The following is a 23,696-nucleotide window of genomic DNA, read 5'->3' as shown; positions in this document are numbered from 1 at the left end:
TTCAGATTGAACATAGTAAAAAACTGTAAATTATAGTGTCCGTCCAAAAAATATTTGTTACTTATAGTGAAAACTAACCTTAGATGATGGGTTAGTAGACTAAAAGCTTTAGGAATCCAAAGTACAACATATAATAAGTACCCTGTATCAAGATTGATGCAAAACAAGTGATATTTGACCTTTTTAGACAGATTTAGCACAAAAAAACCTCTTCTGGGGTCATTTGGGTGGATTTCCATATCTCTGGCCCCCCTTGGTCAATTTTGACGAATGAAATCTCTTTATAACCGCTAGAGCCAATAGAATCGAGGGAAAGTTCTACACACACAAACACTTACCAAATAAGGAGTGAGAGTGACGCGTGGCCAACACCGGAAGCTGCATACACTCTGTTGGCTACCATTAGCAGCTAACTCCTTTTCTCCGATTTTTACATACAAATGGAATTATGGATTATAAATAATTTTTTCAAAGCGACAGACACATTATTAACCTATAGATTAACCGATTCAGCTGCGTTTTTTCTCGTTTTAATGCCATTGAACACGTCTTTTGATCAGATTGACAGGCCTCCGTAAAGGTACATGTTGTGATGTCTGTGTTTGCTTCCCCTGTCGCGAGTTCGGATCGCTCAGTGATGATACTATACCTATATAATCTGTGGAGTCTCAGCTTTAATATATTGTATGTGCAGTTACGATAAGTAATACGGGTATCTTTATCTTGAGTTCTGTGCCAAAGTCAGTTTGCATTTTTTCGCTCAGGGGTCATTTAGACGCTTCTTATGAGACCTGTGTTTTGTTTTGGTAAAAATTGTTCATATCTTCAGTTAGCTGAGATTCTTCCCGTTAATCTGGTGCTACACATTAATAGTTTCATAAATGTTAAGAAGCCCTGAGACACAGTCTCGAAAAAAAACGTTGGGGGGCCCCCTGTGGGGGGGATCCAGGGCTTAACAGGTTTTAAAGGGTATATGCAAGTTACTTCAAGGTTTATAGTATAATAAATGCAAAGAGTGTATAGGTATATTAGAACACATTTTTATAGTGCTGAAAGTATACAGGATGAACAGGGTGTACATGCAATGTTATTGATGGATTCAAGATTGTATAATGCAGGCTCATTGGCAGTTCAATCCTTGGTTACTCAAGTTCTTGGGCAAGATACATTTCTCGGAGAAGAATTTACGTTTTTTTCCATATGTGACATTTTTCTATAAATAATACTTCCCTCCCCCTTCTTCAGCATTATTTATTTATTTGCAACAGTTATGATTCAAGTTGTAGTTGTGGCCATGTCATTGTATGTGTGTGTGTGTGTGTGTGGGGGGGGGGGTGTCTGTATTGTTCCAGTCTTACGGGATGGAAAGTCCCCCAGCGTCTCTTGTATTGTGTGTCCAACTGTGTTAAGCGTATGTGTGTGTAGTGGTGTGGGTTGTATCCGGCGGCCAATCAAATAATAGCGCTGAGGAAGCAGGAAGGAACATGTTGCAGCCGATCGACCAATGAGAGGCCGGGGCTGGAGGAGGAAGCCCCTTCAGGAAACCACTGGCAGAGTATCAGGGGTGCAGACCCTTCAGCAGACTTCCTAACAAACACAACTGATTCTATCTTCCCATCTATCAAGTCTTTCTATTGATCTCTTCCTCCATTTTTTTTTTTTTAGTCATCCGTTTGCTTTGGTATCTTCTTCCAAATCTCACCACTTCTGTAATCGTGAATCGGTGTCACTGTCAATCCTGCCTCAATCTGACTGTGCATCGGTTCTCGGTCGCTACACGAGGTTGAAAAGTATGGTGGTATATGTGTCCGTTCTGCCACCTTCATGTCCGCCCATATGTCCGCTCCATCCGTGAGGAAAAAGAAGTCGATCGTGTTGAACTCCAAGCAGAGCGTCAGGATGTGTATTCGGGAACAGAGGGAAGTCATGTAAGTTCAGACTCTTTCCCCACTCTTCGTGAATATAGCATACTTTGGGTTGCATCTTTTGTTGTTCGTCTCGTCTATGATGTCCACTTTTTGATGTTTTGTTGTATTCCCAGAAATGTTGTTCTTGCCTTGGTGACCATTCCAAGATCTGATTGAGCGATTGAAGGGATATTGTCGGTTGGTCTTGTCTGTTTATGTCCTTTTTGCTTTAGACATCTGGCATTTAATGGTTGTTTAATGAACTAAGTCGATCCATATTGGTTATTGTTTGATTTGGTAAAGTTTCTTCCCCGTAACAAGAGGTCAATGAAGCAACTGTCTTCCCGTCTGAACTGTAAAACCTGCAATTTCAATTGTAGAGTCCTAGCATTGGAGTTATTGTTTAATCTATTCACCACCCTTTTTTCTTGATTTGTGAATTATTTGCATACTGTTGACCAAAAATGATTAATTTGATCGCTGCTGTTTCTACCATAGCACCTGTCGCTCTACAGTTTTGAGGTCAGGTTTAGCCGTTTAGTAAGTAGAAAGGTTGTAACTACACTCACTTCACATCTGCAATCATGCCCATTTGACAGCTTTTATAGGACGTGCTAGAAATAGTAATGAGCGAGGTCCATTTCAAGCAGGCTACAGAGCAGTGACACATTGTATACTTTCTACACCCTGTAGTCAAACATGATCACTTAAGATTATCGTAACTACAATAAAAGTCAATGGTCAACTAAAGTAGAGTTTTAATTAATTTGACTTTTGTTTTGTGTTCTTAAAACCTCCCACTGTGCGAAACAGAGGAAAACAGTTTGGTTTTATAGACGCCAGTGATATATCTACTAAAGCAGAGCGGAAAGGCAACACAAACACAGAAAGGGGAGACTGAATGAGGCCTGATTACAGAGATAAAATATGATGTAACTTCTTTGCCTACTACATTGTTACGTAGGATGTGCAGTAAGGCATGTTTTGATTTAAGATGTGTCAGATTGAAGGTGGTTTATTCCTGGATACTTAGTTTTTTTTTATCCAAATGGACTAGTTATCGTAAGACCTAAAAGATACATGTCCAAGGTCTAAGCAGCAGAAAATACTGTATCTTTAATAAAAAGGAAAATCCCAGAGCGGGGAGTTCACAGACTTCTTTACCACTAGAGAGGAAAAGTCATTTTGGGCAGACAATTGATATTTGTGAGACCACCAAAACACTTCTGAAGATGCAATGTTTCAATTTTCTAGATTTGATAATGCCATGTGAAAAATCCCTGCGTTTTAGACAAAGTGCCAATGTCACATATTAATAAATAAATATTTGGTTTAAAGCAAATAGTTAAGTGACAATACTTTTTTTATAGCTGGCTAGATGCAGGCATAAGACACAAATCCCATCTGTCTGATTTTATATATGACAGTAAAGATATGATAGTACCCCAATCACGTTATGTGTCAGTTTTTGCCACGGCCATTCCTCAGCAAGGTTCATTTACAGGAAATGTGCTGTCATTTTTCAACCCTACGTCGGGGGGGGGGAAGTAGGGTGGGCATGAAGTCAGCATTGAATCTCTACGCTTTTGCTCTCTTGCTTCCTTCGTTTTTCTCTTTGCAACTTTGTATAAGTCTATTTTATTATCTGTTTGTTGTTATATTCGTCTTTGTAACCGTTATGTGAGTTTGACAGTTCCTGTTGAAGTGAAATTGCCATATTTGGACACAGGAAGCGATGATGGGTAGGAGAAGCAACAGGTAGAAAAAGAGGACCTGAGATTATTTGCTTTCAAAAAGTGTGTGTGAGTGTAGTACAGTTAACTTTCTGTTTCAGTTCTGTTTTTTTGGAAGGGGTCAAAGAACCCCACCCACTGTCGTTCACTTGAGGTCCCTTAATGAACAGTGCTTTAAACTTTGAAAATAGAAATAATAATAATAATAATAAATAATGAAATCCATTGGGAAATAGAACCAAAGAAAATACTCAAATGTTTTTGCCGATTCGTCAAGTGGAAAAAATTAATTGAGAATATTTATTTGGAGTATGTCAATGATGCAAAAGGCTTTGTTTTTTCCCCCAACTTCAACTCATGAGTGGGTAGCTGCAATGACTGGCTATTATGGTTGTTAACTACAGGAAATGCTATGGCAGCTATACGTCAACCAAGCTAACAAAACAGTTTTCCTTTCAATGTGCGGACAATCTGACAAAGACCATTCATCTGGATAAACAAGCCAAAGGGAAAGAGTAAACCCTCCAAACTTCTGATAAACCTCTCTAAACGCATACCTCTAGCTTTTATTAATGTGTTCACACCTACGAATGAAAGTGAAGCTGAAGCAGCGGAGGAACCGTTGTGGTCGGCAGTCGATGGTGATCAGAAAGAAAACGCAGCTCTGTTCGACAGTTTCTGTTTCCTGAGCAGGACATGAGTTTTACTGCATATGCTTCTGCTCGGACAGCGGTTTACCCATGACCTTTCCATCTGTCGTGTGTGTGTTTGCGAGTGTGTCTCAGGGAGACCGTGGGACAGATGTTCTGAGGTCTGTGACTAAAACACCCTCAATTCGCAGAGCTTTGGTTAGCCACACACACCTGGCAGCTGTTGAAATCTGTAAAATATCATAACAGATGTTGAGATAGCAGGTAGACATTTAAATATATAATGTGTTGTGGCCCAAAAATAATTGAACAAAAGGATAAAAGCGCACTTAGTAGTCAAATACGTTAATTGCCGGATGTTTCTCCCTCTGCCCTACCAACGAATAGTTGAATCTCACTCAATTGTCCCTCCTTTACGGTCAAGATATTAAAAATAACAATAAAGGGGATTTATTCATCTTGTATCATACCTTACTTTACTGCATCGAAGCATATTGGGTATGGAATTATTCTCCTAACTCTAATTCAAAATTAGACTAAACAACTTTTTGCATTGCTCTTGATTCCCCATGCATTAAAAATGGACCCATGGTTTGTTTTGTTTTTGTTTAAAAATGCTTATTTCGGGGAAAGAATTAAAGCTAAAAAAAATATGTGTTCCAATGTCCCGCAGTAGAAAATGCAATTTCTGCATTTTCCTAAGAAATCTAGCAGGCTGAAATATAAGCCACTGTCATGTTGTCTCTATGAAATTCAATGTGATTGTGATTCATCAGGGGATTTCGGCCTCACAGCTGCACATGTTTCAGTTTCAGTTTCTCTGGTCAGAATCCACAGACAGGCGGTTAACAAACACAGACGTCACAGATAACAGATTTGAATATCAGAATGGAAATATTCTCATAATGCCTTTTTATTTTTACTCATCAATGGGAAGTCAGAATACTGAGTCACCTTGGGTTGTTTGTTTGCCCTTTGAAGGGTCTTTCAGGCTCTCAGATAAGGCTCATAAAGCTGGAGAAGTATTGAGCAATTGATGTTAGGATTTCTGTCAAAAGTCCATTCTTTGGTTCAGATGATGACAACATATTTTAGAATTTTCAAAAAACCCTGTCATCACTGATAAGCTAACTAAGATTTAAAGTGTTGCAATTGATTACAACACTATTACCAGTAGTTGATCTAGAATGTGTGTGTGTGTGTGTGTGTGTGTGTGTGTGTGTGTGTGTGTGTGTGTGTGTGTGTGTGTGTGTGTGTGTGTGTGTGTGTGTGTGTGTGTGTGTGTGTGTGTGTGTGTGTGTGTGTGTGAGTGTGTGTGTGTGTGTGTGTGTGTGTGTGTGTGTGTGTGTGTGTGTGTGTGTGTGTGTGTGTGTGTGTGTGTGTGTGTGTGTGTGTGTGTGTGTGTGTGTGTGTGTGTGTGTGTGTGTGTGTGTGTGTGTGTGTGTGTGTGTGTGTGTGTGTGTGTGTGTGTGTGTGTGGGAAATATGTTTGAATGAGTCTGGTATGTGAGCAGCTCCAGTGCTTCCCTTCCTGAAAAACAGCTGCTATGATTAGCATCTCCGGCTCACAAACATGAGCAGAGTTCAGGATGGAGAGCCTGTTGGGGTGAGAGGGTTCAAAACCTCAAAACACTATTATGTTTCCTTTAAGTAAACCTGTGTAAAGTGAAACATGGCAGCTTCTCATGTTGGTGGCTTCATGTTGCAGTGAGAGGAAATAGTTTGGGTTAAGTGACAGAGAAGAATTGTATTTCACTTGTTCAGTCGAGGCACTGAGCTAAACCATAATCTGAGACAATGATTGATTTGGGCAAACAGAGTGAATCTACTGGATTTCAATAATTGTTTTGAAAGAAAGGATTCCCTTTATGTCCTCTGTTTGCTTTCATATGCTGCCATATATATATATATATATATATATATGATAAACAAAATAAATGTGTGTGTGTGTGTGTGTGTGTGTGTGTGTGTGTGTGTGTGTGTGTGTGTGTGTGTGTGTGTGTGTGTGTGTGTGTGTGTGTGTGTGTGTGTGTGTGTGTGTGTGTGTGTGTGTGTGTGTGTGTGTGTGTGTGTGTGTGTGTGTGTGTGTGTGTGTGTGTGTGTGTGTGTGTGTGTGTGTGTGTGTGTGTGTGTGTGTGTGTGTGTGTGTGTGTGTGTGTGTGTGTGTGTGTGTGTGTGTGTGTGTGTGTGTGTGTGTAGGGTGGGGGTGTGTGTGTAAAAATGCATCACATTATTAGACACTAACAAAATATTGTATCTTCAGAGTTGTAGCTTAAACATATTATGAATTATACAGTATAACAATATTCTTGTAAATGAATACTAACATTTAAGTTATTTTAGTAATAATTAATTTTCAAAAACATTACTGGTTTCATCTCCAACATGTTGCATCATTCTTTGGAAATTCCGAATTGTCTTTTAAAGTCTCTTTGAAAACATACAAAACTAAGAGAAGTCGCATCTGTGTCAGTGTCTGTTGAAGCTGAAGCACTTAAAGGCCTTGAAGTGTATTTGAAATGCAACAGTCCAAAAACATAACTGCAGAAAGCATTAGGAATTTAAAAGTAAACGTCATGTATAAAAAAAAAACGGTTGAAGTGTGAATGAAATGAACGAAACTGAGGTACTGTATTTGTTGAAGTTTAATAGTCACTGGAAATGTGGGCGTTGTGAAAGGTTAAAGTGGTTGTTGGTATGATGTCAAATATCACCAATGTAATATCTGTAATGTAGACTTTTAGGTCACTTCCTAAAGGAAACAGGAAAGTGCACAGTGCAATCATGTTGCTTTAGTTTCGTCCGCTGGCGGTGTGTCTGCTCTGTTGAACTTCAGGAGACCCTCGTGTGGATGATAAGCAGCTCGGGAGCTTTGACCCAGCTCAGATAGAGATGAGCTGTGTTACTGTAACTGCAGAATGAACCGTTTATCTGTGAGTTGGCTGCTTATCAGTAAACATTACAGTCGGATAACTAACCACATGATATCGTTTGAGGGTTCTCTTGAAGTCTTCACATAGACAGCAGGGCACTCACGGGTCAGAACAAACGGCAGCTCCTTCCTGGAGATTTACTGTACTGCGTCTCAGGCAGGTTTTTAGGCTCCACTTTTCTTTATCAGCTTTGCTTTTTCACTCCCGCCATCCGTCCACACTCCCATGATTTTTACTTTTTTCTTTTGTGCACTTTTTTGCCAACAGAAGGTACAACTCAAAATTATAGCATTTGGTTGGTTGTCTGGCCGGGCTCTGTTGTGATTGGTCAACCGCTAAAAGATGTCCCGACCCTTAGCCTATCACGTACAATGTGTTGGAGCACTAGTGTTACACAATTAGGTCACTATGTTACGGAAGTAAACAAAGGAGTCAAAGGAGTGTTCTATATAACACACCGAAGAAAAGGGAAAACCCCCAAAAAGCATAATAGGGCCTCTTAAATCTCACACAACAACTTCCAGTGCTTTTTTGATCTGCAGCAGAGCATGACGACTTGAATAACTTTAAGGACGGACTGTCCAGAAGCAGGCCTTTCATCTGTTCATAAAGTGTGTTTTATGAGTTGTACACACTTTAGAAAGCCTTGTTTGTTTGGAAAACAATGAGGCCTTAACCATGCCAGAAAGTGTCTTTGACGTGCTGATTCCTGTGAGTGTTAACATGTCCAAAGTCCACCTGCCAGTCAATGCATGTCAAGCTCCCTTAAACGTAAAACAGGTGGGTTTCAGTACACTGAGTCGACATTCCTGCAGGGTTTTTATCTCAGCAGAAGGGAGGGGATTTTTGGCAAGAAGTAGTAGATATGGAGTTTTTCTTTCCTGGGCTTTAGACACACACACACACACACACACACACACACACACACACACACACCAGACTCTCTGTTTCTCCCTGAGGTCAGTAGATGCTGTTGATAGACTGGAAGTTACACATAAACACATTGGAGGATGAAGAACCTATGTATGTTTATTTTCACTACCGCCCTCTCTGTCACACACATACACACACACACACACACACATACACACACACACACACACACAGAGACAGATACGAACACGCACAGACACACTCCTTGAACCCTGCCAAAATGACTCAGGACAGGAAATAAATGTGTGTTCATGTAGACATGTCTGTGTACAGTATGTGTGTGTGTGTAAGGGAGGGAGAAAGAGAGATATAAATCAACATAGACAGCCAGAGCGAAGGAAAGATCAGAAACTGAGAGAGATCAGAGAGTGAGAGAGATCAGAGAGTGAAATGAAACGAGTGTGATCAGAGGAGGCAGAAACAGCACACGCAGATCCCTCTCAGTTCTGATCTGATGAGACGCCACAGTGAACCCACGGAGGACGGAGAGAGAGGAGTGTGAGTCTGTCTGCTGGACGTCTCTGTCATGGACCTGCTGCCGACGTTAGCGTCCTCAGTGTTAGCCTCCACAGCCAGCCTGCTGAGGGACAGTGCTGCGGCTCAGAGCATCAGCAGGAGGCTCAACAGGAGGTAGGCAACACCCGGGGAGGTCAGACTTGATCATGGTGTAGGAGGATGACTTTTGAAAGGAAAACTACTCTTTAGATTGACATATAAAGGAAGATTTGACCACTTTTAAGATCAGTTAATGAATTCAGGAATGTGTTTTTCCCTACCTAAATATGATTGGACAGCTGGTAGCACTAGCTGAATCTGTCTACTAACTTTCCACATAATAACAATGACACCTTTCACTGGCCTATGTAAGTAAGGATAACCTGCTATAACTTATACCCTTTCTTCCAAATCATTAGTGTGTACAGTGCAGGGTCATTTAAACTTAGAAAAACATGTTATTGAGGAGGTTAATTTCACACAGCAGTATGCCTCTTTGTTTTGTATCTGGTGTTTCTGGTTCGATGTCATTAACATGCCAGACATAGGGTTAGTAAAAAAGACGTTCACTTGATCTAGTAGTATATCTGTGACATCTGAGCTGCTTGGAAGATGCACGCTTGCATATAACAAGTGGATTTCTTCACCGTGGTGCCATTCATTGGTGTTTTGACTACGTATTGGTGTCTCCAGTTTAGATTTTTGGCTGTTGCAATCTTGGCTTTTTGGAATCAGAAGTGACTCGAGAGGAACCAAATGCTGTACAAGACGTTTAAGGGAAACAATTGTACAATAAATGTTTTTATGAACTGAAAACACACTAGAAAGTGTAATGTTCTTAGACAAAAACATGGAGTACAACAAAACACAACACTGTGGTGCGACCTGTCAATCACAAGGTGGACATGCCCTAAATCATACCCTGCTTTATAGTCTATTTGACTCTTAATGGGACCATTATTTACTAAATGAACCTCATACTGTATTGAAGTAACACTTAACAACCAATTGAGACCATAAAGTAATGAGAAAAATGTTTACTGAGGTAATAAAACAAGTGAGAAGTGGCCTTGCAGTTCACCCCTACAGGTTAGCTGGTGTGGTAATAGAGGGACAGAGAAATATCACATTTTTCTTATTTTATCAAACAAAAGGTTTGAACAAGAAACTTTGTTTGTAGGTTTTCTTTTTGTTTCTGCTGGATTCATTCCCAGATTTCCATGTTTTTCTTGGACTCCTGAGGTGTCTCCACAGGTCGATCTGTCCCACCATTATCCAATAATAACAACAGCACTCTTATCCTCTTATCTCTTTCCTCTCCGGTAGAACCATGTCGTCTCCAGAGATGTGCTGGCCGGTGCCGATGCGGGCCATCGGGGCTCAGAACCTCCTCACCATGCCGGGAGGAGTTTCCACCTCGGGTTACCTCCACAAGAAGGGAGGCAGCCAGTTCAGCCTCATGAAGTGTGAGTTCATAATGAAAGGATTACGTGTGGGTGGACAGAACATGTGAAACAACAAAGAATGATTTCATAGTTCAGTTCAGTTTCATTACACATGTGGTAGATTGTTCTGAATAGCTGTTTTCTGTCTCTCAGGGCCTCTGAGGTACATCATCATCCACAAAGGCTGTATGTACTACTTTAAGAGCAGTACCTCCGCCGCACCACAGGGGGCGTTTTCTCTCAACGGCTACAACAGGTGAGGGAAAATCCTTCAACTGCTCAAAGTCCTCTATCAGAAATGTTGTTTTTTAGCATACTTCAAGACTAACTGCTTGCTAACCCCCTCACCCACACCTAACTTGACTTAATGTAAAGTCCATACACACAAACACAGAGTGTCACAAGCTTGTTAGGGTTTTTAAATGTTAATGTACCTAGGTGCCTTTGTGGTGGGCAACACTTGAGAGTTTTTTAAGATTGATTGGCATCTTGTGCATCTGCAGATTTTAAGTCTGCATGCGTTAAAGAGGAAACAAAACACATGAAATGAAATAATGACTCAACAAGTGCATGGCTCTGTGACGAGATTTCTAGCTTTCAGAACTCATTCTCACTCACAAAAGTAACCTCAGTAGTAAATCTTCTCAAACAAACATAGCAAATGACATGTTTTGTTGTCCGTCTATTATCCCAATTGTTTTAATGGTGATAATTTAATTATTCTCATTAAATGCACAATTCTGAACACAACACATGTATTCTCTCCCACAGAGTGATGAGAGCAGCGGAGGAGACGACGTCCAGTAACGTGTTTCCTTTTAAGATCGTCCACTTCAGTAAGAAACACAGGACGTGGTTTTTCTCTGCAGCCAGCGAGGAGGAGAGGAGGGTGAGAACACACACACACACACACACACACACACACACACACATACATACATACATACACACACACACATACACACACACACACACACACACACACACACATACATACATACATACACACACACACATACATACACACACACATACACACACACACATATACATACATACATACATACACACACACATACATACACACACACACACACACACAGTACAATGCACTTGTACTCACATGCGTTGTGTAGGTGTTTTTGTGTGTGTGTGTGTGTGTGTGTGTGTGTGTGTGTGTGTGTGTGTGTGTGTGTGTGTGTGTGTGTGTGTGTGTGTGTGTGTGTGTGTGTGTGTGTGTGTGTGTGTGTGTGTGTGTGTGTGTGTGTGTGTGTGTGTGTGTGTGTGTGTGTGTGTGTGTGTGTGTGTGTGTGTGTGTGTGTGTGTGTGTGTGTGTGTGTGTGTGTGTGTGTGTGTGTGTGTGTGTGTGTGTGTGTGTGTGTACACACCAATTATATACAATACCACAATTGTAACACACACAAAGTCACAAACTCTCTTCTCATGAGCTGTACTATAATTCTTCATACTAGAGTTCTTTAAACTATATATTTTTTTCTTTTAAAGAAATGGATGCGGCTCCTGAGAAAGGAGATAGATCACTATAACGACAGAAAAGACTCTCACACTTCAAGGTAACCTTTGCAAATCTAACATTTCACGACAGGAAGTGTTGAGCCTTAGGCCAATAATAATCCACCATAACCCTTTTTCTGTTTTCATGTATTCATAATAACATTTTATTTGTTGCCATAGTGACACAGATTCAGATGCAGACAGTTTCTACGGGACGATTGAGAAGACCATGACTATTAGACACGATGTGGACAACGCAGAAGACAGTAAGTCCACCGTTATGAATACAGACACACACATTATACCGGTGTGTTATTACACTGTTAGATATTTTGTTTCTGTGTGCAGATTATGTTGAGGATGATGATGACGACGATGAGGAAGACTATCTGAGGCCAGACGCTGACTATTCGCCAACGTCGACAGGTGACGCAACTGACCCCACACACACACACGCACACACGCACACACACTCTACTTATCATAGAAACTAGGAGTTCCTGGAAATGACAGCGACAGATAAAGAGAAATCATTTGGTTAAAGGAAGCTGTTGACAATAAAGGGAACTGCAATCAAAAGAGCACTTAAACACATTAAAACACACTTGTTAGATTTATTTCATATCTTATTGAAGCTCATATTTTTTTATTTCAATTGTATTTTTGTTTTTAAACATCCAGGAATTTATTTTGGTTTATGTAAATATTGAGACTTTGGACTTTTGTCGGTTTAACGTGTCAGTATTTAGTGAGCCTGGCACACAACATGATGTTACTTTAAAGGGACATATTTGACATTTTCCGATTCATACCTTGTATTTTGGTGTGTACTACAACATATTTACATGCCTTTATTTCCTAAAAAACACATTCATTATTTTATACATACATGTGTGACTTTACATCGCGCACCAGAGAACCTTAGTCCAATCTGATTGGCTAGCTATACAAATAGGCTGCATCTATTGAATCTTACTTAATGTGACAAATGAATAACCTAGAAACCACTTAGAATTTTACCTTTTCTTCTTTTACCTCTCCAGGTCGACCTGCTGGGCCGCCCCCCTCTTACCCCCCTCCCCCAGTGCCAGGTTTTAGTCCCCGTCAAGACTCCATTCCAGTTTTCCACAAAGGCCTGCCTCCTCCCGTCCCGCCCGTACACAGAAACCCCAGCAGCCCGCTCCCCAAAAAACCCCCGCCCTCTGCCCCCCCTCCCTCCATACTGAAGGGCCCCAACAGAGGACCGCCCCCTCCTCTCCCCTACGCCCCCCACCTGGAAAAGTCCTCCACCGCCCCTCCTCCTCCGCCCCCCAACGCAAAGAGAACCAGTCAGGGCAGGGCGGCTTCTGTGAGTCAGTCCGGGACCGACATGAGAGACAGGAGGTCGATGCCGGGGGTAACCATCCAAACCCCCGCCACTCTACCCATCTGCAACCAATTAGACTCTTTGATGGGCCTTAATGGTCCCGCCCACCGCACCCTTAATGTAGGAGGGAGCCAATCAATGGGCGTCAACCACCGCAAGAAGCCGAGCCCACCTCCTCAGTCCAATATAGGCCTCAGACCTGCGATGCTGGACTCTCCGTCCCTCAGCAAGACCTTCCCCAGTCACCCACCTCCGCCTAATCACCGTCCCACCTCTCCTCTACTTAAAACTGGACAATTGACTAAGCCGGTGATACCCAAGCCCCCTCCGCCAACACTTAAACCCTCACTGCCTGCAGCCAAGAACAAGCAGCAGGGGACCAAAATTCAGTGAGTCGGACTCTCAAGCACAAAACATTCAACACAGAATCTCTGAAATGAACAAATAAATTCATCTGGTTCAGGGTAACTCACTAAGATGTCCTTTCCCCCCAGAAGAGCATCTCCAGACGGCCAGAGCTTCCGGTCTCCAGGCGATGAGGCGCCCTCAGAGTTCAGGAGGAAACTAGACTCGAGCAAACACAGCGGAGGATGTGAATCTGACGATGACTACGAAAACGTAAGGATAGTTCACAATACAGGACTCAAGCCTTGATTCTGCTCTAACAAATCACCATCAAACACTACCTTTGAATCGTTAAAAGTTTACACATAGATAGAACAAGCTATTCATCTTAGACACATCACAAATACCTACCAGGCTAATGTACCTGTCGGGAGCTACAGTACATTCAATGAGAAAAGCTGTATTTAATTGCACAACATGAATACTGAAATTGCATAGAAAACTGAATTTGATAAGGATCATTCGAACGATCAAATACAGTCAACACACTATATCTCCACATTCACTTCTTGAAATTCCAATTCAGAGAAAACAAATATTAAACGTTTTCTTGTGTCTGCCAGTTTGGTTTCTCACCACAACAAACTATCAAAAAGTGCATGTACCAGAGTTCTTTGAATCTGCACTCCATTGCTCTTCCTCAATTCTCTGTGTCTAGTAATTTCATTGAATGGCAAGAACTGAAACTGAACTGTGAAAACTCAATGTGAAAGTGTATAATTGTGTGTACGTAACAATCAAACACCGTTTTAGTTTCATAATATTACACTCAGTTTCAAACAAGAAAAACTGTTCAGAATCTTTGTATGCAATGATTCAAGTTGAGCAATTCAACTTCAAATGAGGAAACAGGCTTTAAAGAGTAGAGATGATGTTGAAGCACCCTGAGGAAACAGGCTTTAAAGAGTAGAGATGATGTCCTCAACAAGGATGACTACACACATGGTATCAGCTCATTTCCTGTCACACTTATCTTGCGTATTTCTTCAATGGAAAATGTAGTTTGGTGACTAAATATTGTCATTTGGGATTCCACAAAAACAAATCATTAGACACATGTGCATTTCTCAATCTCAAGCTCTTAATTACTCCTATTTGAGCCAATATCAGTTATAAACACATAACAGTGTGTTTAACTATGTGTGTGTCTCTACAGGTGCAGATGCCAGACTCTGTGTTCATTGATACGACAGAAACCAGCGTCATTGAAAAGTAAGACGCTTTTTTAATATAAATATATAATATATACATATATACATATATATATATATGTAATATGAAATGTCCTTATTGCAAGCCAGAGCTTTTGCAGAACATGTATGCCTCCTGGTGCTTTATCTTATGCACTTATTTAATTGACATAGTATTTGGTTATGTAGTAGTTGCTACAAATGTTGTTGTTGAATCCTTCTTATTTGGGGCACCAGTTCCCTGCAGTTCACGCTAATGAATTTGCAAAAAGAGGCTCAATATGTAGCTTATATCTGTGATGACGTGTCTTTACGGACAAACAGACTCAAAATCCGTTTCTACCCCTGGGCCGTCACGCTGCTTAACGACCACACATAATGCAATAACCGTAACCATTCTCACACATACACACACTTTTAATGCACTTTATATACTATTTTTAAATCAATATTTGTAACTATTTAATCCCCTGTATGATTGTTTATGTTGTCTGTCCTATTGCCGTGTTTTTTAGTGTTATGTATGTGTTTGTATTTTTTGCACACCGGGACAGAGTTGCACTCTGAATCTCGTTATACTCTGTGTATAATGACAATAAAAGGCTTTAACTTTAACTTTACAACCTGTAATGTGTGTGCCTGCAGTTTGTTCAGAGAGAGCGCTGTCCACCCCCAGGACGGACTGTACTGCATCAGAAACTCAGGAACAAAAATATCAAAGGTAAAATATCAAAAGTACCTGTTGTACTTCATGGATCAAATCATACAAAATGTTTCCTGTCCTCCACTGCAGAAACTAGAGTCGATACATATTTGAAACTTACTTCTGATCTTATAAAATGTGTGTTCAAGCAAACATTACATTACACTACAGTAAGGACTTTTTTGTTATAAAATATCAGCAGTAGTGTGGATACAGATAGCTATGTATATTAGATACCAGAAATGTTACACTATATCAAAATAATATCAATATATTTCCCAGTCCTTATAAATAATAATTGAATAATTGTGCTGTGTTGTCCAGGTGCTGGTGGTGTGGGATATCAGTACAGGCAAAGCCAGGAACTACAGGCTGTTTCAAGAGGTAAGAGGCCTGCTGCTCTATTTCATATATATTCAACATCAACTGTTTCCATAAAATGTGAAATGTTAAACTGAAGCACTCTGTTGTGCACCAGTTAACCCTAAATGAAATACAGAGTTGAACCCTGGTCAAATATATGTTAAAAGGTCTTGAAACGTCTGTCTTCTGTGATTGTAATATTCTGTTAAGTTTCCAAAATATTCCCTTTATGTTTGTGTTAAATATTTGTCTATGTTGATGCAAGAAAAATACTTAATCTGATAATTCAAGAGTAGGTTTAGATAAGTTGTTTTGTCACAGCAGCATGAAAGCAAGGCATTGTGCAAGGAATACAAATAAAATAGAACATTTACATAAATATATAAATATCAACGTTGAAATATATATATTTCTCATTTAATCGTTTATTTAGCAGGGACAATGCACATTAAAGGTGGGGTAGGTAAGTTTCAGAAACCGGCTCGAGATACACTTTTTGTTATATTCCATGGAATGATCTTAACATCCCGATAGCAATGAATATCTTAAGTGCTTTGACAATAAATCCATAAAAAAATGTCATCTGTGGAAGCCGTGGCGCTTTAAAAAGTACAACTAAACGGCTAAACGGATTGGATTGCCGCCCTGTCTGTCAGCCTTCCATCTCGTGCACGCACAAATGTATCTCGTGCCCTCATTGGGCGTGCCGTCATTGGGCGTGCATTGCAGCAGTACTTCAATGACTCGCCAGCAACAGGCGGCCACTTTCACCAGTCTGCTGACGTCATGTGCGCGTTCATGTGTGTTGGAGGAGGTGCTCTAAGGAAGTCTGAAGGAAGGGGCGGATTATTTTCGGCTGTGCACTTTCAAATTTTAGTGCACTCGAGCCGGTTTCTGAAACTTACCTACCCCACCTTTAATGAACACTTAAAACAAAAAAAAATGCAAATGTGTAAATATGCCAGATTTTAGCTTGGAGCTAATTTCTATCTGCAGTCCCTCACATAAAACATTTAAGAACATGACAATTATAAACATAGCAAAGACAAATACATGATGTGCAAAAGAGCAAGAGCAGCACACACAAGTATTTACCATATGGCAGTACAATATAGCAGCAACGACATATAAAGTGCAAGAGGAGATACCCCTGTGTTAAAGTGCGAAAGGAGATACCCCTGTGTTAAAGTGCGAGAGGAGATACCCCTGTGTTAAAGTGCGAGAGGAGATACCCCTGTGTTAAAGTGCGAAAGGAGATACCCCTGTGTTAAAGTGCGAGAGGAGATAACCCTGTGTTAAAGTGCGAGTGGAGATACCCCTGTGTTAAAGTGCGAGAGGAGATACCCCTGTGTTAAAGTGCGAGAGGAGATACCCCTGTGTTAAAGTGCGAGAGGAGATACCCCTGTGTTAAAGTGCGAGTGGAGATACCCCTGTGTTAAAGTGTGAGAGGAGATACCCCTGTGTTAAAGTGTGAGAGGAGATACCCCTGTGTTAAAGTGCGAGTGGAGATACCCCTGTGTTAAAGTGTGAGAGGAGATACCCCTGTGTTAAAGTGTGAGAGGAGATACCCCTGTGTTAAAGTGCGAGAGGAGATACCCCTGTGTTAAAGTGCGAGAGGAGATACCCCTGTGTTAAAGTGCGAGTGGAGATACCCCTGTGTTAAAGTGCAAGAGGAGATACCCCTGTGTTAAAGTGCAAGAGGAGATACCCCTGTGTTAAAGTGCGAGTGGAGATACCCCTGTGTTAAAGTGCGAGTGGAGATACCCCTGTGTTAAAGTGCAAGAGGAGATACCCCTGTGTTAAAGTGCGAGAGGAGATACCCCTGTGTTAAAGTGCGAGAGGAGATACCCCTGTGTTAAAGTGCGAGTGGAGATACCCCTGTGTTAAAGTGCAAGAGGACATACCCCTGTGTTAAAGTGCGAGAGGAGATACCCCTGTGTTAAAGTGCGAGAGGAGATACCCCTGTGTTAAAGTGTGAGTGGAGATACCCCTGTGTTAAAGTGCGAGAGGAGATACCCCTGTGTTAAAGTGCGAGAGGAGATACCCATGTGTTAAAGTGTGAGTGGAGATACCCCTGTGTTAAAGTGCAAAAGGAGATACTGTACCCCTGTGTTAAAGTGCGAGTGGAGATACCCCTGTGTTAAAGTGTGAGTGGAGATACCCCTGTGTTAAAGTGCGAGTGGAGATACCCCTGTGTTAAAGTGCGAGAGGAGATACCCCTGTGTTAAAGTGCGAGAGGAGATACCCCTGTGTTAAAGTGTGAGTGGAGATACCCCTGTGTTAAAGTGCGAGAGGAGATACCCCTGTGTTAAAGTGCAAGAGGAGATACCCCTGTGTTAAAGTGCGAGAGGAGATACCCCTTTGTTAAAGTGCGAGAGGAGATACCCCTGTGTTAAAGTGTGATCGGAGATACCCCTGTGTTAAAGTGCAAGAGGAGATACCCCTGTGTGAAAGTGCAAGAGGAGATACCCCTGTGTTAAAGTGCAAGAGGACATAACCCTGTGTTAAAGTGCAAAAGGAGATACTGTACCCCTGTGTTAAAGTGTGAGTGGAGATACCCCTGTGTTAAAGTGCGAGTGGAGATACCCCTGTGTTAAAGTGCGAGAGGAGATACCCCTGTGTTAAAGTGCGAGTGGAGATACCCCTGTGTTAAAGTGCGAGTGGAGATACCCCTGTGTTAAAGTGCGAGTGGAGATACCCCTGTGTTAAAGTGCGAGTGGAGATACCCCTGTGTTAAAGTGCGAGTGGAGATACCCCTGTGTTAAAGTGCAAGAGGAGATACCCCTGTGTTAAAGTGCAAGAGGAGATACCCCTGTGTTAAAGTGCGAGTGGAGATACCCCTGTGTTAAAGTGCGAGTGGAGATACCCCTGTGTTAAAGTGCGAGTGGAGATACCCCTGTGTTAAAGTGCAAGAGGAGATACCCCTGTGTTAAAGTGCGAGAGGAGATACCCCTGTGTTAAAGTGCGAGAGGAGATACCCCTGTGTTAAAGTGCGAGTGGAGATACCCCTGTGTTAAAGTGCGAGAGGAGATACCCCTGTGTTAAAGTGCGAGAGGAGATACCCCTGTGTTAAAGTGCGAGAGGAGATACCCCTGTGTTAAAGTGTGAGTGGAGATACCCCTGTGTTAAAGTGCGAGAGGAGATACCCCTGTGTTAAAGTGCGAGAGGAGATACCCCTGTGTTAAAGTGTGAGTGGAGATACCCCTGTGTTAAAGTGCAAAAGGAGATACTGTACCCCTGTGTTAAAGTGCGAGTGGAGATACCCCTGTGTTAAAGTGCGAGAGGAGATACCCCTGTGTTAAAGTGTAAGAGGAGATACCCCTGTGTTAAAGTGCAAGAGGAGATACCCCTGTGTTAAAGTGCGAGAGGAGATACCCCTGTGTTAAAGTGTGAGAGGAGATACCCCTGTGTTAAAGTGCGAGTGGAGATACCCCTGTGTTAAAGTGCGAGTGGAGATACCCCTGTGTTAAAGTGCGAGAGGAGATACCCCTGTGTTAAAGTGTGAGAGGAGATACCCCTGTGTTAAAGTGCAAGAGGAGATACCCCTGTGTTAAAGTGCGAGAGGAGATACCCCTGTTTTAAAGTGCGAGAGGAGATACCCCTGTGTTAAAGTGCGAGAGGAGATACCCCTGTGTTAAAGTGCGAGAGGAGATACCCCTGTGTTAAAGTGCGAGAGGAGATACCCCTGTGTTAAAGTGCGAGAGGAGATACCCCTGTGTTAAAGTGTGAGTGGAGATACCCCTGTGTTAAAGTGTGAGAGGAGATACCCCTGTGTTAAAGTGCGAGAGGAGATACCCCTTTAAAATGCAAGAGGAGATACCCCTGTGTTAAAGTGCGAGAGGAGATACCCCTTTAAAATGCAAGAGGAGATACCCCTGTGTTAAAGTGTGAGAGGAGATACCCCTGTGTTAAAGTGCAAGAGGAGATACCCCTGTGTTAAAGTGCGAGAGGAGATACCCCTGTGCTAAAGTGCGAGAGGAGATACCCCTGTGTTAAAGTGCGAGATGAGTCCATGTAAACATTTATAAAAAAAACACATACTTTCAAAAGACTTAAAATTGTCAAAACTCAAGTAATTGTGTTTCTCAAGGATGGGACAGTGGTGGTATGAATGTGGCTTTCTGTCAAACACCTTGATAGCTCTCTTGTACAGCTGTTCTATGAGTTTCAGGTTTGTGGCACAAGCAAATGACCAGTTTGTAAAACAGTATTCAATGTGGGATAGAATCATACCATAGAATATCTTTATTGAATGCACAATATAAATATAATGAATGTGTTAGATTTACACTATTATAGACCAACCTAATACAACAAATGTAAACATTGGATACCTTATATAATATGAGTAATTAAGGTTTAAAGGTCACCTATTGTGCAAAATCCACTTGTTCATGTCTCTTCTACATCAACATGTGTCCCCTCTGTGTAAACTTTAAGAGACTCTGAAAGTTTTAGGAAAAAATATTCTTTCTCTTTTTGTCCTGATCCATTTATTTAAAAGCCTGTCTGAAAATGAGCTGATCAGATTTTGGACACTTTATGATGTCATAACGATTTTTTAGCTTGTGTAGCCAATCAGCAACCAAGGTTGTCACCTTATCACCTGAATCTCCTCCTAGAGCACCATTGAGTTCTTTGTAACCAAATCTCTCTCAGAGGGGCGTGGGGAGGGGCTCCTTATTTTCATCTAAAGTAACAGACAGAGAATCAGCACTTTGGAAACAGGGCTGAAACAGAGGGGATTATGGGTAATGCTGCAATGAACTGTTTGGTGTTTCAGCCAATCAGAGACATGTTCTGTATATAACTGAGACCTATCATATATTGATGAAAAACAGTATAATAGGGGACCTTTAAATAATGCAGAATATTAATGTGACATTCATAGTATTAAGTCTCCTGTTCACTGTGGGTGTTTTTCCAGGAGGACAGCGTGTACCTGGACGCTGAAGCCCCCTTCCCTACTCTGTCAGCGGTGATCAAACACTACTACAGCCACCCCCTGCCTCACCACGGTTCCCTGTGCCTGCAGAAGCCCTTCACAAAGACCTGATCCACTCTGATCCACCAGAGGAGGCTCCGCAAGGGAAATCCATCTCTGACAATGGAGATAAACTCGCTCTCACAGATGGAATAAGTGTCACAGATCATACCTCTCACTGTTCAGTGGAAAAGACTGGGTGTCGCAGCAGAAGACTCCATGCAGCTTCACATTGAGAACAAAACGGACTGCACGGACAGCAAGGATTGTGAATGTCAGTTTTAATAACAACTACCTTTAGCAATCAACAGCCAACGGAACATTATTTAATGTACTTTAACATAAACTAGACTCTTAGCTGAGCACAGCTAACCATCCTACAGTAACCCTCTTTTGTGCACTGAAAACAAGACTTACTGTCAATTATGTTGTAGAGGAATCTTTTACATTTTATACATCAATAACTCACCTGGATTTGTATCTCGCAAGCCTTTTTAATTAGAGTCAAAAACCAGATAAAAATGTTGGATGGAATTAAATGGCAGCATTGTCTAATTACAGAAAGAATCATCCAACAATTAAAACCATACATTTACAAACTCTCCATTAATTTGCTTATTTTTAACATTTTTGCTACATCCTTTATATTTAAAACACTTCGGACTTGAATGGGCGAGTCTTAAGCATGCCAAACCAAGAGCCTATTTCAAGAAAAGTGTCTCAAATAGGAACTAAAGAAAGTTTCTTTTCTGAAAATGTATTTGGGAAGTAGTGCGAATACATGAAACTTGGAGAATACTGCAAGAATTGTAGAGTTTGTAAATGGATGTTTTGATTGACATGTTTTGATATCTTGTTCACAGGGAGGTAATCAGTGAACAACTCATCATGTTTGTGGCTGAAGTATACCTTTTTAAAAGAAGGATTTGAGTTATGCTGAAGATACATGAACCTAAACAGTTGATGTGAACAATCCAGGAGCCAGTGTGGCCCGGCAGACGGGTGTTATGTGTTTTGTCCACAGAGGGGCGCTGTGACACCAAGTGACAACTATTCAATCCATTCTGGTTCATGTGGGAATCCGCCAACACTTGCAGAACAACAAGTCAAGTCCTTGCTTGTGTGACCTATTTTAGCTGCCAGAAGAAGTGCCAGAGCTCATACCACTGCAAAGGTGTTAATGTTTGTCAGAACTGAGTGTGACACAGTGAGACCATCCATACAGGAAGAGGTCGAGTCATGTACTTTTGTTTTATTTTTAAGGACAATTATATCAAATCAACATTGCAGCATAGAAAAACATATATATTTATATAATCTATAATTCGGTTTTTCTATGTCAGATATGTTTCTTATCGAGAACAAATTAGAAGCTCTGGATTATGTTTGAACAGGACTGACTTCCAGGCAGTATCTTTGTCATAAAGCTCAACTTGTGTTAATGTCTGTGGAGGATTGTGGGGGAAACTGACCTCTGATCACCCCTCTGAAGCTGTATTGTAGTCATTTGTGACTTGTAACAGACATTTCCTCTAATGTCTTTAGAGGACATACATGTTGGCATAAGAGTACCAAATATTCATTGATTTTCCGAATCTTATCCCTTTAAATGCCATGTTGTTGCTACTTTTCACAGTATCTCAATGATTAGCCATGATTTTCAAGCATTTTTTATGCAAAAAAACATGAAGATATCATGTATGACATTGGGGCAGTCTGAGAGGAATGTTTCAATCTGTTGGAAAAAAGTCGAAATTACAGTTTTGACCAATGCTTAATGTCAAACCTGATATAATAGGATTCAAATCACTTTCTGGACCAAATTACTCAAGACGTGTCATCCCAAATAGACAAAGAACCCTCCTGTTTCAAAGGCATGAATAGAAGGGCACCAATGTCTTCATATTTCACAAATCTGACACCTCTTGTCCAGACTTTACGCCTCTTATCAATCAGGTATTAATATAAACAAGCTCCAGATGTGGAGCTAAATAACTGTAATTGTTTTTAAACCTCCCAAGGAGTGGTAACGGCTTAAAGTGTTGTGCTTTTCCTTGCAATTTCTTGGAAACATCTCACTGATTAACAAGAAATAGGACCAGACGAGTGGTGCTAAACGTCAGTGAACATTAGGAATTGTTTCTCAAATGCAAAAATGTTCACATTCTGTATTAAGCATGTGAGAACAGCACTGACTTTAATGCTGTAAATCAATCTATATTTATATGTAAATGCTGTATGTACTGTAAAAACATGTGTGTACAAATGTAAAAAGATTATTTTATACAGAAATATATGTATGAGAATGTATAAAGGATTACTCAAAGCCTTCTTTCATTACTGTTTTTGTTTTACTTTGAGGTTGCAGCTTTGTGAGTAGTGAGTATTGTAAAGAGAAAGTCACAGGTTTAAGGAATCATCCATGGCTCTCTTATCCCTTTCTCTTTATACATCCATGGGGTTAATAATATTGCCCATGGATGCATGAAAGGCGACCTTTCACTACCTGACAGCCACAGAAATATATCGCTTTTAAATATTTTAGTACCAATCATGTAAAAGATGTCCACACTGTAAATCATTTTTTACGAGAGGAACCATTCTGGTGAGGTATTAAAGTTCCCTATCATACTGTTTTTCATCAATATATTATAGGTCTCAGATATATACAGAACATGTCTCTGAAGTGTTTGGCTCCAAACACCAAACAGATCATTGCAGCATCCCATAATCCCCTCTGTTTCAGCCAGTGGCGGACTGGCCATCGGGACGTTCGGGACGAAGTGGGCTGGTCAGATAAGTCACTGGCACAACCCCTCCACCCCCCGTTGACAATTTACTAGCGAAGTGAGCTGGTCGAGATGCTCAGGCTGCTTTCTTTAGCCCCTCTGTTTCAGCCCTGTTTCCAAAGTGCTGATTCTCTGTCTGTTACTTCAGATGAAAATAAGGAGCCCCTCCCCACGCCCCTCTGAGAGACATTTGGTTAAAAAGAACTCAATGCTGCTCTAGGAGGAGATGCAGGTGATAAGGTGGGGGAGGGGGGGGGTACCTTGGTTGGTGATTGGCTAATGGTTA

The 23,696-nt window shown here is 41.2% G+C and overlaps 1 protein-coding gene across 6 annotated transcripts in view; it reads left to right on the top strand.

Annotated features, from left to right (window-relative positions):
* The window catches only part of sh3bp2 (SH3-domain binding protein 2), a 28,501-nt gene extending 5,552 nt beyond the window's left edge, over window positions 1-22,949 (top strand). For 3 of the 6 annotated variants that reach the window (XM_034210819.1, XM_034210820.1, XM_034210818.1), the window contains exons 2-13: window positions 9,977-10,116; window positions 10,249-10,351; window positions 10,867-10,984; window positions 11,602-11,669; window positions 11,791-11,876; window positions 11,959-12,036; window positions 12,654-13,365; window positions 13,471-13,594; window positions 14,538-14,593; window positions 15,217-15,292; window positions 15,599-15,658; window positions 20,565-22,949. In XM_034210819.1, the coding sequence (XP_034066710.1) occupies window positions 9,981-10,116; window positions 10,249-10,351; window positions 10,867-10,984; window positions 11,602-11,669; window positions 11,791-11,876; window positions 11,959-12,036; window positions 12,654-13,365; window positions 13,471-13,594; window positions 14,538-14,593; window positions 15,217-15,292; window positions 15,599-15,658; window positions 20,565-20,693 (1,746 nt within the window). In that variant the 5' untranslated portion in view covers window positions 9,977-9,980 and the 3' untranslated portion in view covers window positions 20,694-22,949. Of the gene's footprint in view, window positions 1-1,584; window positions 1,929-8,389; window positions 8,786-9,976; window positions 10,117-10,248; window positions 10,352-10,866; window positions 10,985-11,601; window positions 11,670-11,790; window positions 11,877-11,958; window positions 12,037-12,653; window positions 13,366-13,470; window positions 13,595-14,537; window positions 14,594-15,216; window positions 15,293-15,598; window positions 15,659-20,564 lie in introns of those variants that run through there. The other 3 variants (XM_034210815.1, XM_034210817.1, XM_034210816.1) reach the window with 3 other exon arrangements.
* Window positions 22,950-23,696: the final 747 nt, after the last annotated feature.

This window comes from Gymnodraco acuticeps, unplaced genomic scaffold (assembly GCF_902827175.1).
Source record: "Gymnodraco acuticeps unplaced genomic scaffold, fGymAcu1.1, whole genome shotgun sequence".
Classification (NCBI taxonomy): domain Eukaryota; kingdom Metazoa; phylum Chordata; class Actinopteri; order Perciformes; family Bathydraconidae; genus Gymnodraco; species Gymnodraco acuticeps.
This window is presented reverse-complemented; position numbering and strand designations above follow the sequence as displayed.